Source organism: Prinia subflava, chromosome 2 (genome assembly GCF_021018805.1).
Source record: "Prinia subflava isolate CZ2003 ecotype Zambia chromosome 2, Cam_Psub_1.2, whole genome shotgun sequence".
Taxonomy (NCBI): Eukaryota; Metazoa; Chordata; class Aves; order Passeriformes; family Cisticolidae; genus Prinia; species Prinia subflava.
The window spans coordinates 36,152,721-36,168,094 of NC_086248.1; the positions used below are offsets into that span (position 1 = coordinate 36,152,721).

General features: G+C 36.4%; 1 protein-coding gene across 1 annotated transcript in view; it reads right to left on the bottom strand.

Moving 5' to 3' along the window:
• Positions 1–15,374, bottom strand: part of RNGTT (RNA guanylyltransferase and 5'-phosphatase) — a 172,766-nt gene that overhangs the window by 22,537 nt on the left and 134,855 nt on the right. The window contains exon 14 of the mRNA XM_063389629.1: positions 12,218–12,284. Coding sequence (XP_063245699.1) covers positions 12,218–12,284 — 67 coding nt within the window. The remainder of the gene's footprint in view (positions 1–12,217; positions 12,285–15,374) is intronic.

Below are 15,374 nucleotides of genomic sequence, written 5' to 3' on the forward strand. Positions count from 1 at the left end.
AGCTTAAGCCTTTTGTTTTGTCATCTTTTCAAAGTGGAAAATAAACTGTCTATTAATGTGTTATTATAATGAGACATAATCTGCATGTCCTAATGCTCACATTTATCACAGTATGTTTCCATACCACTGGGCATAGGAAAGCTACCATCAGAACAATCAGCTTACTGCTTTGAAAATTCAGTTTTCTGTATGCCTGTACCTCTCAGAATGGTATCTGTAGGGGGTCAATGCTAAATACTTGGAAAATTACCAGTAAGGTAAGAAAGCAAACGAATTCAAGAAGAAGGAATGCTGAGACAAAAAAAAAAAAAGAAAATAATGAAAACTAAAGTCTCATGGCACATACATCAGCTCATTACTTATCAAAAGAAAGGAAATGGGAATTCCAAATGAAACATCTCTAATGTGATAAAAACCTGCTTTTTGGTTTATTCTTGTGGGTAGTATGACAGAAGTGCCCTAACTGAAACAATTGAAGAAGAAAATACTAATGGTCTCAGGGTTTAATTCTGGAGGCTCCTCCTAAGGGTCAGTGCTGCTGTTGGAACAGGGGCTGCAAACAAGACTGTAGGGGAAGGGAAGATATGAATGTTAGCATGACTGTGATCTCCCAGCATATAGGTAAGTGTTGTTTCCTCAGGTATCCTGTATTGTAATGCTGTTACACACCCTCTTCCTTTACTAATGCACAAGAGTTACACCCCATTTCACACATTTACAAGGTCTCTTGGCTCATTTACATCCAACAGCTACTCCAGCCTGTTACTCCTGAGTTTTGCTACTAATCTAGCTACTGCTGCCACTTCCAATTTCTTTTCTTCTTTGCTATATTTCTTTTAAAATTAGTTATATAGCTCTGAACAATCAATAAACTTCTTGAGTTTTAGAGACATTCCTGAGAACACCAGCTTCTCTCAGCTCCAGTTGGACTCAAAAATTTTTAGATTAAGCCAGAGATGCTTTATTTTCAACATATACCACATACTCCATTTAAAAAATCCATACTGTGTCATTATGGGAAAACAGCTGCAGAATTACTTCAAAGTAAAACACCCATCTTTCTTCTTCCGAATAAACATTTTAGTGAAGAAAACACAGCATGTTCTTTGAAAGAGGACCAGGATCTGTAGAATATAATGTCATTCTGCCTCTTAATGGAAAAATGGGGCATAATTTTGTATTTTTTGTATTATGAGAAAAACACACACTTTCAAGGTAAATGTTTAAAAAGAAAAATCCCAAGATACTAAGAATGGAAGTACTGAAAGCCTTGTATAATGCAAGTTGTGGTCACAGCCAATAGAAAAGATAAGAAGGAAGATCTGACAGGAATACTGTATGCTCATATTACAGACTGAAATTAAGCTCTATTCAATCAGCAACAGCAGAGGTTCACAAACATTCGACTCTAAAATTTCCCAATAATATATCCTTATGAACTAGTTAAGTTTCACAGCAGTGACTGCTTATACTCCAAAATGTCACAGAACCCAAAAAATTCAGGTCAGAAGGGACATCTAGCCAACACACAATCCAGCCTACGGCTCTAGGCTGGTTAACTTCAAAGATGAGTGAGGTTGCTCAGGGTCTTTTCCAGTTAAACTTTGAAAATCTCCACAGACAGAGGCTTCACAGTCTCTTCAGGGGATCTGCTGCTGTGCCCAACCAAACTGCATGCAAAATTTTTCTTGCATCCAATTGGAATTTTCCTGCTTGTCCTTTTCCAGACATCTCTGAGAAGTGTCTGACTTTCTCTTTTTCAGCAATCTCACTTTCAATGATGGAGGACTGCAATCAGTGCCCCCTTTACCCATCCCTTTTAAACAAACTCTATTTCTTTAACTTCTCCACATAAGCCATATGCTCTTCCCTTCGCCATGACCCCCACAGGGGTCACTCTAGAGGAGTGGCTTCTCAAGCCCCAGGGAGCCCAGAACTGTGCACAGTTACCCCACGTGCCTCCCAGAAACGCTTGAGCAGAGAACAGGGACCTTCCTCAACCCGCTGGCAACGTCCTGGCTAAGACAACCCAAGGTGTGTTTGGCCTTTCACAGTGCCAGGGCACTTGGCTGGCTCAGCTCAGCTTGTGGGACCTTTGGGTGCTGCTCTGCAGAGCTGCTGTGCAGCCACTCAAAGGCTCCAGCTCGCTCTGCCCCCGATGCACAACTCTGAATTTGCTGCCCCTGAACTTGTTCAGGAGGTTCCTTTGTCAGCACTTGTTTTTCTAAGCTTTTTGAGAAATGATGTATGATCATACTTATTTTGTATTGCTAAGATGCATTTGTAAGCCCGGGAAATGGAAGGCTTGAAAAAACTGCAATCTGTTCATTTTTATAATTCTCAAAAAAAGCATTTGAAGGCTTTTTTTTCTCCACAGTTAATATAGAGGTAAATAGAAAACAACAAAACCCGCCCAATAAGTTAAGATCTACAATCAATTAACTATTATTTTAACCTTTACAGAAGGCTTAATTCACCCCATGCTTGCCAAGAAAAACTTGGATTTGTTTTCAAAAAAACCTACTAGGAGCTGAAATAACAAAATTTGCCCCCCATCCCCCAAAACGCCAAAAACTCAACAAAAAACTCCAACAAAAATCATATTCCAAAACAAAAAAACAATTATTCTATCCTCTTGGCAGCAACAAGAGAAAACTGCAGAGATAATATTCCTAATTCTGTGGACTTCTATGGAACACTGCATGCTTTACAGAGAACCATTTTTAAACTGAATTCATAGCTATAATCATGACAAAAAGCAAAATGGGGCCTGATCCATCAGAAGAGAGTGAATTTGTATATTACAGCTCATTAACATTTTGTTCCTAGGGGCAGCAATTGTGACAGCATACAAAATCACTGCTTCAGTTTTTTGCAGTGTTAATGCAGATTTTATAGTTATTCTCTTTCTGTTTACATCACCAGTTCTAAGGCTAGATTTTTAAAAAGTGTTTTATTTTTGCTCCTTAATATGTCTACAGAGAATAAATATGTCCACTGTATGCTGGCTTTTACTGTATTAGAAATGCAAATATATGATATATTGATATTTATTTATATTATTGATGTCCAACATTTCCAGGCAGGACTGAGAATTCTAATATTCCAGGATCTGTAGAAACACACAAGCAGGCTGGGCTTCTCTTGCCCTTAAGAGAAGCAAGTATGACAAAAGCTGCAACAATGTCAAGACCTATCAAAAGGTAAGGAATAAGTCAAGGGATAAATAATTAAGCAATATGCTTTTTTTCTTTCCTAATTAAGTCTCAAAGTAATCATTCAAAAGTGTCTTTTTTTCAAAATGAGCTAAATTTGTTACCTTTAACAAATATATAATTTAGGAATAAGCAGCTGGTGATTTTTTGCTAGCACCTTCTATTTTCTATCTTGCAGTTGGTTCAGTAAATTCTCGCTAGTACCTCCCTCACCTTCTTTACAAGATATCAACTGTGTGGGTACGGCAGAACCCCCCATGGATTCTGTTACTGTTCTCATGAATTCAGAATTTACTTATTGAATATGTTCAGATTATTGTTTAGGATACAAAAAAAGACATCTTGAACTTGGGATAGAAGATTGCAAGATGTCTAAGCACTCTAGGTTCCATCAAGTTCACACTAAGTCCTGGGGTGTCCTCCTGAAAATCATCTGGCTGCTGCCAATTATTAATTTTATCTTTAATGTAAAACCTTTCATCATTCCTGCCAAAGGCAAACAAAGTCCACAAACCTATTGTCTTGGGTTATGTAACAAAAAAAAAGTGTATTCTATTTCATCAGTAGAAACCAGTTGGGGGATGGTTTCTATTTTCTTTATCTCTTGTAACTCCAGGGGGGAGGAGGGTGGATGCCTCCTGACAATAGGCCATCTGTTAAAACCAGGTGGGGCAGTGTTTCTTATCTCTTTTACCACCGCCCACATTCCAGGGGATATCTTCTGTTAATGGGCCATTAAGGCTCACCAGTGACATGACAGATTACACCATCCCATTGTGAGATGCTCCACCCAGTGGGGGGGAGCCAACTGTTCCTACAAAGATAAAAACTGAGCTGTAGGAACACCAAGAAGCTTGTTTTCCACTGGATTCTTGGAGGAGGGCCGGACCCATCTTGCCAACACTGGACCCTTTTTTCTACAGGATCATCTCTACTCCACAGAACAACATCTGTTACTCCAGGAAGACTTATTTGGACTGCTTCCAACACCCTGACAACAGGGTGTCAGGTCATGTCTCTGACTCTGTCATGGTTTTCTAGGACTTTTGTTTGTTTGCTTGCTTGGGTTTTTTTGTACTACTGCATTTGTATTTTTCATATTCCTAGTAAAGAACTGTTATTCCTATTCCCATATTTTTGCCTGAAAGTTCCTAATTGCAAAATTATAATAATTTGGAGGGAAGGGTTTTTATATTCTCCATCTCAAGGAAAACTCCAGTTTTCCCTGACAGATACCTGTCTTTCCAAACCAGGACACCTATGCCAGGTAACTTTTCATATATCTCAGAGAACCCTGAAGATAAAAAAAAATACGGTGAATTTGACTCAGTACTGTAGAATGATGTGGAAACAACACAGAAGAAAGGAATGAGTAGAAAAAGACAGGTTCAGCCTCCAGAAGGCATTATCTCAGCATTGTATGACTTCCCATGAGAAGACTGTACATTGTTGTCTTGTATCAATAAACATTAGGAAAAAATCCCAAATTCCCACTATATTGAGAAATTATTCTGAAATATCATTTCTCCATCAGCCCTATTTTTTAAGTTTTGGTGCTAAAACTGTTTCCATGTGTTGACTTCTACATGACACACAAGTATAGGTGGTTACCACAAAAGACAGAATAATAAAAACAAAGAGAAGGGTTTCTTTACACAGTGTCACAACAGCCAAATACTAGTAATTCCAATGATGCCCAGTACAGCTTCTATGAGTAGCAAGAGGATATGAAAATCCTACTGTAACATCCCACAAAAATGTATAAAAACCTAAGAGCCACCCTCTAGTTCTCTTGGAAGACTCTTAACAATATTAAATACATATAACTGATGTTGATTACTTGGTCCTAAAGATGCAGTCTGAACTTCAGATGAGGTAGACTATAAAGCTTTATCCTCATTCTGTGTGTTTTAATTTAGAGTGATTGTGTTTAATGAAATGTAGGGACTCGGATTACCTGGATTTATCTTTTTCACAATCACCAAATCATGTACTTATCATGTTCCTTCTCAACACTGTCAAGGTACTTGTTCCCAGTGGAAGCTAGATCCAGATCTGTAGCTCTCAAACCATTGTTCAGCTTTCAGAATAAAATTATTTCTGTCCAGGATAACCCATTTGCTGTCCTTCCTAGCTAAAAATAATCTTCTCCTGCTTTTCTTCCCCTCACTGTTCATGTTAACTCTGCTAATAAGAAGATGAAACAGTCCTTCTCTGACACTATCTTGCTAAGCTAATGAAGGTTACAACTATTTGTCTTTAATTTGATCGGCCCCTGTTCAACCCAGTGATGTCTCTTTCAGCTTGAAATTACTTGTCTTCAATGTGAACAACCAGAATCAAACACTTACAGATAAATCTGTATTTCTGTTTTCTCAGGAATATCTCAATTCAGATATTCCAGGGCTGTACCATCTTCAAGCTGAAGACATTTTTTCCCTATGTCATATTCTATGGCATTTCATACCACATAAAACACTGTAATAGCACATAACAGTAAGAAGGGAAGATAGGCTACAAAAACAAAATTCAGGTTATGACTTGACCATGATAAACAAGAAATTCTTTTGCTCTACTATTTGCTCTGGTAGTGAACACAAAAACCTCTGGGATAATGTATGAAAGACCAGTAAGCAAAGCATCAAAGAATTAAGACACCAACATATACTTAGTGGCTGTCAACAGGCTCAAAGGGAAAACTTTTAAACATTTTTTGCTAAAAAACTTTACAGACCACACTGCTACTATGGAGCTCTGTCTGGACAGCAACTGATTGTGTGGCCAAAGTTGGACTAATTCTTTCCCTAAATTTGGAATGGTCTGAAGACCTGTGCCCTAAACAAGGGTATCCCAAGCTTTGGGATCACTGATTGGAAGTCGAAGCCATTATCACTCAGGGAAGAAAAACATGTCAGATTCAGTTGAGAAATCAGCAGCTTATCCTACCTCAAAAAATTACCTCCTAATAGCAGCAAGACCATAAATTCATTCCAGTTCCCTCTTCTTCAGGAAAGGATTGTTTGGTAAATTGTGGCAAGTCATTTCAGTAATCAACTACAAAGGTTTGCCATTGCTGAAGGAGTCATGAATTCTGTCTGACCTGCTTCTCAGACATCAGTTCAGCCTGTGTGTTTGGACAAAGGTAATGCAGCTATGAGGTTCCCATGAGGTTTCAGCTCCTCAGTAAATTCTCTGAGTTGCTGAGCAGTTGCCTGCAGATCTTAAAGTAAAGGTGGATGGATTTGTATCTGGAGAGTATACAGGTTTTGATTTGATATGAACAAAGAAATTATTTTGGGGTGATTACCTGCTGCAAGGCCTCTCTCTGGCAGAACTTTACTATGCTTTATCACGTTTTAAATTAAAAGTGTATTAGCCAAGGGAAAATGAGGCAAAATGTCCAAAATGAGTTGGATACATAATAGCCTAGAACCAAACTATATTCCTGAAGTGTAGGTCGTCAGCTTAGCTGCCTCAGCAATTAGCAACACTGTTCTCAAGTTTAATAAAATCATAGATTAGGGCTACTGAGGTGCAGGTCAGAGCAGAGATCTTGATTCCTTGCTAGTCCTACAGTAAGACTGCTGTAACTACAGCAAATTCTCCAGAAGCAAACTTAAAACTCAGAATCTTTCTACTGGGATCCTATCATAAAAAAATTACCAACAACACATTATTATTTTCAAAATATTCTTTTCAATCTAACTGTCCTCATATTCTATCAAATCAAACAATTCTGTTTTGAACAAAGTAGTAGTTATTATGAAACTTTTAATAACTGCTCTTAAAATACTAAAAATAAAACAATAGTAATTAATCTTTATTTAAAGGGTAATTTAATGTGCTAAGAAAGCCAAAAAATGAAACTAGTCATTAGCTCATAGTAAAGACTGCCAGAAGCTTCATTACTTATTAATAATGGAGAACTCAGTGTACTGAACATTTCCCCTAACCCCAGAAGCTACTAGAAACTGAACTGCAAATCCTAATAAATTGATTAAGCAGTATGATTTTCTTTATAGATATTACTGCATATAGTGTAGCTAACTTTTCATTGTAATCTACATTGATCAAATCTCAAGTTTAAAAACAACATGTCATAAACCCCAGTAATGTATCCTTCCATTGTGCAATTACTATATCGAGACAATGGACTTAGTTACTTCTAATAAACACAAAATTTCTATGATTAAGTTTTTGCTGTAATAGCTTCCTTGTTAACAACAACAAAAAAAATACTAACTATATTTAGGGAAAAAAGATAAAAGAAAGCTGGCCAGTTAATTCCAGCTGATGACAATAATTTATCTTCTCGATCAAGATTATCACTTCCAGAAACATTTTTCATTTCATCAAATTTCCAAGAGATGTTTAATAAATACAACCACTTAAGATCCAAAGAAAGCTGCAAATCATTGCATTGCTCCAGAGGTCTTCGAAAGAAAGCAGAAGTGTATGACACTAACCACTAGTATTGCTACTGCTAAAATAGCTTAAATGGGAAAAGATACTGAAAGCAAACATTTATGGTAAAACTGTTCTACAATACCACTGAATGGACATTAGAAGTAAACAATAACTTAGAATAGTTTTATTTAGAAACAAAATTTAGTTATTAAAAGTAACAACTCTCTATTAAATTGATTCCTTCAATATAACCTTAATGAACAATCCCCTGGGAAAAAAAAATGAGAAACCATTACCATAGTAGAATTTTGAAATAATTAATTGTCTCATAAGCTAACTGAAACAGCCATCATTTATATAAGTCACTGAACTTACTGAAACTCACGAAATATTACCCTAGAACAAGAGTACTCACAAACACTGTACAAAAACTTACCTGTTCTATCATAAACTTTGTTCAAAGTAGCAACATAAAAAAACTTGCAATACCTATGAACTAGCACATTATTAGAAAAGCAAAGTTCCAGGCAGATCCCTCTAGCCAGGAAAACTCTTTTTTCCCATTTCTTCTACCCATCTGCTACCAGGTGCAAGATTCAAAAGCTTCAAGAGAGAATGATTCCCATTTCTCTTGCATAATGATGTAAAGATATGCAACACCTATCAAGCATAACCGCTGAAAGCAAGTTGAGGAAGAAGATCAGGTAATTTCAGTTAACCTTATCAGTTCAGTTATGTCTCAGAAACAATATAAATATTAATATATATTAATGAATTATTGATATAAGAAAGAAAGACACAGAAAAATCATCCTAGAAGAGACATTAGTATTTCAATCAAATTGCCATCCACAGTTCTTCATCATCAAAGACATTGGTGTAATTATCTCCTGCATAGTTTTGGAAAGTCAAATGTGTTTGCTTTTGAGAAGGGATACTTTGATAAGGAGTTCTTCTTTTTTCTGTTTTGTAAATGCACATAAACTGAAACATGACTATATGAGTGCTAGCATCACAGTTTATATGTTTACTACGAATATTTCAAAGACCTGGGAACATTCCTACTTGTCCAACTGAAAGTGCACTAAAATGCACTGGCAGTACTGCTGTCTAATAATGGTCCACTTTGAGTAATAAATCTACACTGGCAGAGGACTGTAGTGGTTTGGGGCATTCCTTAATGCATACATTTGGCAAAAAATGCTGTATCTTAATAGAATACATAATACTTGGGATATTTGCAAATGAACATGAGCAGGTAATTTATATAACAAGAGAGACTAATCTATCACACAGTGTGTAAAAGCATATTTGAACCAAAAGGTTATAATGACTCTGCCTTATATATATTCAAGGACTGTATGTAGTTCACTGGTCTTTTAACTGATGGGATCATTAGCAAAATCATATTAAATGCCTGAAGAAGTGCTGAGGAAGAATAGAAGAAACCTGTGTCAACAGTTACGAAAGACCATAGTGTTGGAACTCTAGGTACTGAGAATTTTAGGCTCTCTGTGCTGACAGCCTGTGCTAACAGGCTTTCTATGCTAACCCTCAAAAAACCACTGCATTTGACCTGAAGCCATAGAAAAGGCTTCCAAAATTGAGTGATAGCACTAAAATTATGGGTGTATAATTTAAATAGAAGTGTGTAATATCACATAGTAGAAAACCTAGAGTTTAAAGTTTTAGAATATAATAACATATACAAAGCAAAATAGAAGTTTTAGCATAAGTTTGTCCTTCTTCACCTTCTTCTTCATGGATTTAGGTGGTATTTTGTAATTAGATAGAAAAGTCTGCATTGCGGACCACAGGTAGTTAATTATTATTAGGTTAAAAGTAAAAATAATTTAAGTATCATTTTTTAATTAGACAGTTTGTTCTTAAAAACCTTACAGAAAAAGAAATAGAAACCATTTTTTACTCTGTTAACTAGAAGTATGTAAAACTCATAAAACTATAATATAAATAAAAATAAACATCTAAGTCCAAACACGAAACACCATCTCAAGCATTTAATCCTAGCAATTAAAAACTCAAATACCCAAAAAACAATTACATCACTGTACATCTCCAGAGTACATAAACTTCTTTTTGCACCACCAACTCTCAATGTGAATTATTACTGTATTTTTCTTTTTTTGGTGTTGAAGATCTCTGTAAAGCTGTGACCCCATCACTCTAGACCACTTCCTCCTGCTGCCATGCAGCAAAAATCTCTCTAGAATCCCAAGCAATCAGAAAGCAGCTTCAATTTCAAAAGCTTTTTGTCTTTGTTAACTACATGCCATTTCCCAGCTTAAGGTAATAACAAGCCAATCAGCTCACCACTGCAGGATTTAGGACCAGAACCAAAGCAAAGCAAAGCAACAGTGTGCAAACAAACACCTTTATCTATCCCTATAGCCCCCCAAAAAAGTTATATTTTATAGAGTACATCTTGTGGAATTAGGTTATTCAAACTTATCAATGTAATCTTCAGTAATTAAGTGGAAAATAGGCTTTGTTTTTCAAAGGCAGCAACTGAAATTTATTTTGATTATCCACTTATCCTATTCTGTGGCAAATGAGACTATACCAGTGATATATTACCAGAAAGTCTAGTATTAACTTCCTCAAATTAACTGTATGTCATGTATTTACCAAGCATGGTACCATATATAAAGAACTGCAGACACAACAGAAAACACTATTGTGCCCATGTCTTCAATACTATGCCATCCCCTACTCTAAAAAAAGCAAAACTAGAAATACAGAAGGATACATAAAACAAAAAATTGCTTGGCGATACAGGATGGATTTCAGGAGCAATTAAATAGATTAAGTTTCTGTGGTCTGGAGGATGCAAGATGGGGTAATGTGGAGGTGAAGATAAAAATCAGGAATGGAGAATGACTGCTCATCACTTCTCTTGACATAAGGGCTAGGTTGAACCAAAAAGAGTAATTTGGCAATAGATTTAAAAGATATAAAATAATACCTTAACTCACAATGATAGTATGGCTTTGTATGTAGAAAATTTAGTGGAAAATCCCTCAAGCACACTGAGGGAGGGAAGTCAAACTGAGTCTATTAAGCAACAGGATACAGATACCACTTCCAGCAGAGAAGACCCTGCATGCAAATAGTAGGAAGCTGTCTGCAGGCTTTGTATTGATCTTGTTAGTGCCCTCTTTCCCTAGGCATTTGCAAGCGGCCTCCACTCAGTCCTGCAGCTGCATCCTGTACAGCAGCTCTGCAGCTGTCCTGTGAGCAGAAGGGTCTCTACCTGGCACAAAGTGTTAGGAAGGGTACCACTGCTGACTGCAAGCAGCAGAAAACAACTGGGGTATTCACCTCTGCTCTCTCACTTCCACCTAGTGGACTTAAAGTCTTCCCAGTCATGAGGAAAATCTCCCTTTTTGGTACTTATTATAAGTGGATGGAGCAGGCAGAAATGGAGCCTCATCTAGAATGGGAGAACAGTTAACTTTTATAAAGCTATTAAAGAAGCACTAGTCTGAAGAGGTATCAACAAAAGTATACAAGGTTATTTTTTAAGAAACTTCAAGCAAGCTGTTTCATGCAAATAACATTTTAATTGTTTGGTTATTAGCCAAACTGAATAATACACAAGTAGGAACTGAGGAAATGAAAGAGAGGGGAAATAGGAAGATAATATGCATGCACTTCTTATTTTAAAATAATTTTAATACAGTACTAAGGTTTAAGTTATAAAAAGTATTTGCTAGATACAGTTGGGAATACTGTTTAGTAGCATAATTAGGGATGGCAAAGGAACACATCTGAATTTTAGAAATTAAGTTTCATTTTGATGTAAAACAAAAACAAGGTTTTTAAAATTCTGAAGCACAAGCATATGCACATGATGGAGGGAACAATGCAGCCAAGAGTCTGGAATATGTAATAATTACAGGTATCATCTAGGACATGGGAACACTTCAGCATTCTAAAACAGATACCACATTTCCACATTACAGTGTAATGGCTGATATGCTAATGTCTCCCTCTCTTTGTTCTAATGAAAATATCAATGACACTCATCAGAATCAGTCCATATATTCTTGTAAAACATTTTTGTTTGCAAGTGACATGGCAACAACTAATTAGCAACTGGCAATTAGAAACATGAAGCTATTATAGTTCCACTGAAGAAAAAGAAACAATAAGTCATATAAAAGACAAATTATTTTCCAGCAATTTTATGAGCCTTTCATAATAAATCTAATAATACTGAGAAAACAATCTGCGCTTTTTACTGCAGTATCTTCCCTGTCAAGGATCATTTAAAGAACTACAAGGTTTCAAAAGTTGCTTTGCTTTGAAATATCTCAGACAAGAAAACCTTCCGGTAATTAAACCAGAGTCAAAATTAATCAAAAGATTATTGGAAAAATGAACTTCTTTGACAAGCTAAGAGCACAGATTAAACCAAAAACATACCCAGAATATGGTAAACATAACAAAGCAGCATTATTTTCCACTGTTTTTCCTGAAGCTATATTGATAACTTGAAGTCCTGAAGTTCTCTAAATCATACAGAAGTGAAATAATTCAAGTAGCACCCCACCCCCCCAAGCTTAATAATCATACCTTAATTTGTGCAAAAGGTCTGTCAAAGTTTCCAACATAAAGGAGACCAACATTCTGGGTGAGTAGCCTAAAAAATGAAAAGAAGACATCACTTCACATCCATAAGTTTTTTCTGCATTCGCAGTAATTGTTACCAAACCCAAGCACGGCAACAATCTTCACCATGATAGCAAGAGCTACCCTTGCAAATCTGATTACACAATTCTGTTTGAACTACTAAAAAAGGGAAAGATGTGCATTAAAAATGGGTCACACCAGTAATTTGTGTCTATGTTACACGCAGGTCTTCAACAAAATCATTTCATAGGCTTCTTTGTTTTGGATGCCATTCAGTACCATGGAAGAATGGCAGGTATGTGCCTTTTCTATTTATTAGAGACCATTAGAGACAAAGAGACAGCAAGACAAAAGAATCGTAAACAAACACATTCAGAGCAGCAAGCCCAGGAGTTAGATTAGGGCACATAAAAGTATGCACACAAATGACATCACTACAAGCAGAGAAATAACAGTGAACCTCTGTAATATTGCCTAAAGGTTTGTTAAATAAAAAAGAGCCCCAGATACAGCTTGTGCTTGCTGTTCTCTCTAAGTCTTAATAAAGTTGTTGAGTACACCACCAAGATCCAGAGGGACAGGGGGTAATTTGTCTCAAATGCCTGTTCATACTTCCGGGAAAGAGTTTGATTTCTGCAGATACTGTGAAAGTCAATGCTATCAGTACACAAACTCCAAATTCCAGAGGAGCATTAGGGCACTGCTGTTACAAACAGGCTGACAAGAACATCACTGGCCAGCAAAAAGGGCAGGAGAGCAGTGTTCTGTTCTGACGGGATAATTACAATGTTCCTCTTGCTAAGCAAAGGCCCAGCAATCATTCCCTCCAGTTTAGAGCCTCATAAGCATTGCACTGAAATACAGGTTCTTCATAATAATGAGAACTTTTTTGATCACAAATCCTGGAAAGTTTCTGTTTTAATTAAAAGAGACATTGAAAACACATCATACTCTTCAGCAGCTCCAAGTTTTCATTAAGTATTTTCTATTTTCTATTTTCTTTCAATTTTACATCCCATTCCATTTAGCAATAAGGCCTCACATATGAATTAAATTAAACAGCCAGAAATAAGTACAAATGTAGGCATCACTCATCTTAAGCAATGACACTGAGGTGTCTCCTTCTCACACTATTAAGCATACATAGATATATATATACACACTTATAATTCATATTAAGATTTTTTTAATAACTAAGCCACCTGTCATTTTCAACTCATTTCTCATTATTGCCAGGCCTGTTTTCATAAACAAAAGAAAACTGAAACTCAAATGGCAGTAAATAATTTTGAGCCCACAGAATGTACATACCTTAGTATGATCTTGATTCTTCCCAGTTCTGACAATATGATCTTACATGACTTTAAACTGGCTCACCAACAGTGGGAATTGGTGGAACTCAGCAAAATTACAAGGTCAAAGCACTCACACACATAACAGTTAAGTAAAACAGTTAAGTAAGAAGAGGTGTTGAACTATCACTCTTCAAAAACCTTTCTGTAATTAGATATGGTCTATAAAAAAATCCAGTGCACTGACAGAAACTCCCTAAGAAAAAAAAGACCAGTAAGGATCAGACCACATCAGCCACAGTACAGACAGGCAAGTGGGTTCCTCCCTTTCCCTATCAGTGTGCCATCAGTCTCCATCAGGAAGACTTGTACTGTTATGCAATGGTTCAGCAGTATATGTCAGTCAGGATAAGCATATTGAGCTCATTTTCAGTCACAGTAAGTAAAATTTATTTAGAACTCAGGTGTCTGGAACTGGAAAATCCAGCATATTGATCTAATTTTCACCAAGAGCTATAAAGCAAAATCAGAAAATATTTAATGGTTTTCTCAGTGGAACAAAACATATGGGAAGAAATTAGCAAAGAAGGTTTAAAAAGGCTACAAAAAGAAATCAAGGTAGGTCATCCTATTTCAGAGAGAGGCACCTTACAGCAATAAAGTATTCTTACAAAGAACTGCACATAATTATTATAAGACAGAAAAGAAAAACAAAATAATCCACTAGCTGTATTTCCAGTAAGGGACTTTAAAAAAGAGAAGACATTCAATACGATAATCACCATGTGGTTATTCTTCACATTTTCTTTTACCAGATAAAAATGTAGGACCATTAGAAATTGAAGTCTTTAGGATTGCTTTAGTTAGAAGTAACAAACATTCAGGGAACCTTTAGACTGGTCTTTCCAGGAGACTGCCCAGTTGTCTACACAGTTTTAAGTTGCTATCACTGATATACAGTCCAAGTGAACTTCAAGACTTGGCTTCCTTATTAAGATTGATATTGTCGCAGTACAAGCTGAGTACATTACTACTCATTCATATTTCACTGCCTCTGCTAAAAAGTATTTTACTTAAAACTTTTTATTTGTACTCTCATGGCACTTCAAAAAGCAATGTTAATGCAATGTTAGGAAAATTTTTAGGGAATGGAAATATTTGTAGCTTTCCCTTCCTTAAATAAGAGGCTGCATTCTATATTTCTCCAGTTTACACATTCCTATCAGTTCTGTAGTTCAAAATTCTATCACCAACAAGTAGTCAGTTTCCATTTAAGAACTCAAGAAGGTTGAAATCAGCACCTCCATATAATCATAATGTAATCTTCTGAAATATCTAGAGTTTATGCCCCTAAATGGTCTGAATAATTAAAAAAATACCCAATCTCATCACTAGTCTAAGCTCTTTCACTCTGGATCTTTCTTATGAGCATAATCTCTTATGTATTTCAGAGGCTGAGATCACACAGAAGAGCCTGGAGAGGAAAGCAGGCTGCGACGAGAGTCACCACTGAGGTTCTGAATAAGCCAAGCTACTGCAAGAGTGTTACCATCTCCTCAGCAGCCACCAGTGGCAGTGCCAAAAAGCCACCTGCCATTGAGGAGAGGGTTCAGACAGAGGAGTATGTGCCAAACTCCATCTCACCCATAAAAACTCAGCACAACTGACCTCTTAGATGTACCTCCCACCAGTCAGAAAGTTCAAACTATACATAGCTGGGTTTGGAGTTCTTTACCACAATACTAGGCTATACTTCTAAGTACCTAAAATTAACTTTATATTATAAACGTCGATGTGTCTAAATTGAT